This window comes from Diaphorina citri, unplaced genomic scaffold, assembly GCF_000475195.1.
Source record: "Diaphorina citri unplaced genomic scaffold, Diaci psyllid genome assembly version 1.1 scaffold62, whole genome shotgun sequence".
In the NCBI taxonomy this organism is placed as follows: domain Eukaryota; kingdom Metazoa; phylum Arthropoda; class Insecta; order Hemiptera; family Psyllidae; genus Diaphorina; species Diaphorina citri.
Window position 1 is genome coordinate 194,267 of NW_007377499.1, and position 3,289 is coordinate 197,555.

The 3,289-nt window shown below is 35.8% G+C and overlaps 1 protein-coding gene across 1 annotated transcript; it reads left to right on the forward strand.

Annotated features, from left to right (window-relative positions):
- The first annotated feature begins 1,449 nt into the window (after positions 1-1,449).
- LOC103518796 lies at positions 1,450-3,001 on the forward strand. Its single transcript, XM_008483885.3, has 2 exons — positions 1,450-1,680; positions 2,281-3,001. Exons 1-2 carry the CDS (start codon positions 1,450-1,452, stop codon positions 2,782-2,784), a joined length of 735 nt encoding a protein of 244 aa, XP_008482107.1. The 3' UTR covers positions 2,785-3,001.
- The last annotated feature ends 288 nt before the right edge of the window (positions 3,002-3,289 follow it).

Here is a 3,289-nt window from a genome sequence, read left to right on the forward strand (position 1 = left end):
TATTATACCATAGCTCTTAAGTTCTATATTGTATTTCTAGGAAGTGTTTTTCTAATTTCTATTTCTAATTTTCTAAATATTATAAAACAAAGAACTACCCCATACCCTTAGTTTGATTATAGGATACCCCTATAGTCAACTAATAGTGTGTGCCTTTTCTGTGAGGGATACTGTCAGGGTAGAGGTGGTACCTACCAAGTTCATCTGTGTTACACACATTCAAGTGTTTTTCTAATTTCTATTTTTAATTTTCTAAGAATTATAAAACAAAGAACTACCCCATACCCTTAGTTTGATTATAGGATACCCCTATAGTCAACTAATAGTGTGCCTTTTCTGTGAGGGATACTGTCAGGTAGAGGTGGTACCTACCAAGTTCATTGTGTTACACACATTCCAAAAATACCCATCTCATTGTTCAAAACCCAGGTAGTAACAGAAAGCATCAAAGGTAAAACGAATTCTTGATGTTAAATTAGTTTGAGCAAAGGTCTCAATGCAAGTGGTTGACACACATTCCAAAAATACCCATCTCATTTTTCAAAACCCATGGTAGTAACAGAAAGCATCAAAGGTAAAACGAATTCTTGATGTTAAATCAGTTTGAGCAAAGGTCTTAATGCAAGTGGTTGTTTCTTATTTGCCAAAGTAGTTTTATAAAGTCTATTTAAATTCTGTGTTTGATTTTCAAGTGTGTATCGTGTAAAATTGTTTATAATCCTATTGGTACCTACTATTATTGGTAAGTAAAAACTTTTTGTTCTTAGTATTGAGTATTGATACTCTGCATTTCTATAATAGGGATACCTACCTAATTATTTCTGGTATCTCCTTCAGACAGCACTGCTTTTTGTTCTTAGTATTGAGTATTGATACTCTGCATTTCTATAATAGGGATGCCTACCTAATTATTTCTGGTATCTCCTTCAGACAGGAGAACTGAAATTTTCTATGATGTCACAACTCACAAGTTGAAATGGACTGCAAAAGTCTGCATGTAATTTTGGATGTAAACATTGTCTAAAGGCCAATGAAATTGAACAAGCCACTAATTAATAATTCAAGTGAGAAATTAGCCAATCACGGAATATTTTGATCCAAAATTTAGTCATTACTAACACAGTCCATTATACATTTACTTAAGTACCTTAGATATTAAAATATTTTGATCCAAAATTTAGTCATTACTAACACAGTCCATTATACATTTACTTAAGTACCTACTACCATTTATTTTGGTAGGTACTTAATAGTGTTCCTCTTCCTCCTCTCCTATGAAGTCAACTAATTTTATTTTTTATGTCAGCATTAATCATGGATTTGTATCTCTTTTCAGAATGAAAATGGCAAGACGTCAGGAGGTCATAGCTAATAAATTGGCCTTGCTTGAAATAATCAAGGAGAAAAAAGCCACCCTATTCGGTGCACTTATCTCTTTTCAGAATGAAAATGGCAAGACGTCAGGAGGTCATAGCCAATAAATTGGCCTTGCTTGAAATAATCAAGGAAAAAAAAGCCACCCTATTCGGTGCACTATCTCCAACTCTGACTGCCAGAGATAAAGAAGAGGCATGGAAGGAGGTACTCTTAAAAGCAAAGAGTCTGAAACTTGCGGCAGCAGAGAAGACATGGACATATGCAAGAGATAGCTTATGGTCAGCTTGGAAAAGTAAAACATTGGTGAGTAAAGAAATACTTTTTTACTGTTGTAAAATTTGTTTAATTTCCCAGCCCACCTCAGATAATGATACCTATATGATGAGAATGTCCAAGGGTGAGTCACATAGCATGAAGGTATCAGAACAATGTGACCCACGGGTCACGGTGGGTAATGGAAAGTCATAAGGTGACCAGTGTGACAAGTGGGTCATGTCAATTCAAATGTGCTGTTGTGTAAAATCTGTAAAAGATATTACCTTGGTACTTGATATAATGAACATTTTTGTATTTTTATTGGGTAGATACCTTCACAAAATTACCTAAGAAAAGAAAATTAACGGGTAGGTACCTAGTTCTTGTAATAATTCAGTAAATTAAAGAATGTTGGGTTTTGACCCATTATTGTTCTCTATCATCATTTAGAGGTAGGTAACTGACATTTTTGAATTGTACAGTACAGTGTAATTTACCCTTTCAGCTGAGCCATGAACAACAACACCACCATCTACAACAATGACAACAACATCAATTAACACTTTTGTTGGTAACAGTAACTATTCCTTATTTCCAAAATCAATGTTTTCCTTAATTAATCACGTTCTGCTTTATTTATGTTTTCAGGGAAAACGAGACAATGCTCGGTCAACTGGAACGGGAGGAGGCCGAGGTATGGTCATGGATGCGGTTGACCAGGTAATATTGGATATTCTGGAGCGAACTTCACCAACTGTTCAAGGCCTGGAGATAGTGGAGTCATATGGGTCCCCCCCTCATCTCACATCATATGAACCCGAGACAGAAGATGTTGATGACCCTCAACCCTCAACCTCCTCAACACCAATACCACCACCATCCAAAAGAAGAAGAAGCAGCAGTAGCTTAAAGGAGCCACATTCAGAGCTCTTAGACCTAGAAAAGAAGCGCATAGAGCAACAGCTGAGATTGGGTAAGCTAGAGGAGTACAAATACACACTAGAGTGTGTAAAATTAGAAATGGAATTAGGTCTGCCTCCTTCAGATTTTACAGGAGCAATTAGGCAGAGAATTGACGCTCCCCCTTCGACTAACATGGAAGACAATGAGTATGAAAACATGATTGTGATACATGATGTGGATGAGATGTAGGAGAGGAAATTAAGATGTTATACATACATGTAATGGGTGTAATAGGTTGTTCTTTCCTTTCTAGTGATATTACCTACTTGATATTATTTGCAGCATAAACACATGATATAAAACACATCCACAGCTTCAATATTTTATGTAAATATTTGTAAATATTTTAATGTTGAATAAATTGTGAATAATTTTTACTTTCCTTATCCTATAGGAATCGGGTCAAATTTTCGATGGTCAGTTTTTAGTGCCAAAACACGTTTTGAGGTCCCTAGAGCCTAAATCCAAAGTTTGTGTGTCTGTCTGTAAACAAAATATCTCGAGAACGGTAAGAGCTAGAGACTTGAAATTTGGTATGTTTCCGTGTGTGTGTCTGTCTGTCCTTCTGTCTGTCTGTAAACAAAATATCTCGAGAACAGTAAGAGCTAGAGACTTGAAATTTTGTCCCGTGTGTGTGTGTCTGTCTGTAAACAAAATATCTCGAGAATGGTAAGAGCTAGAGACTTGAAATTTG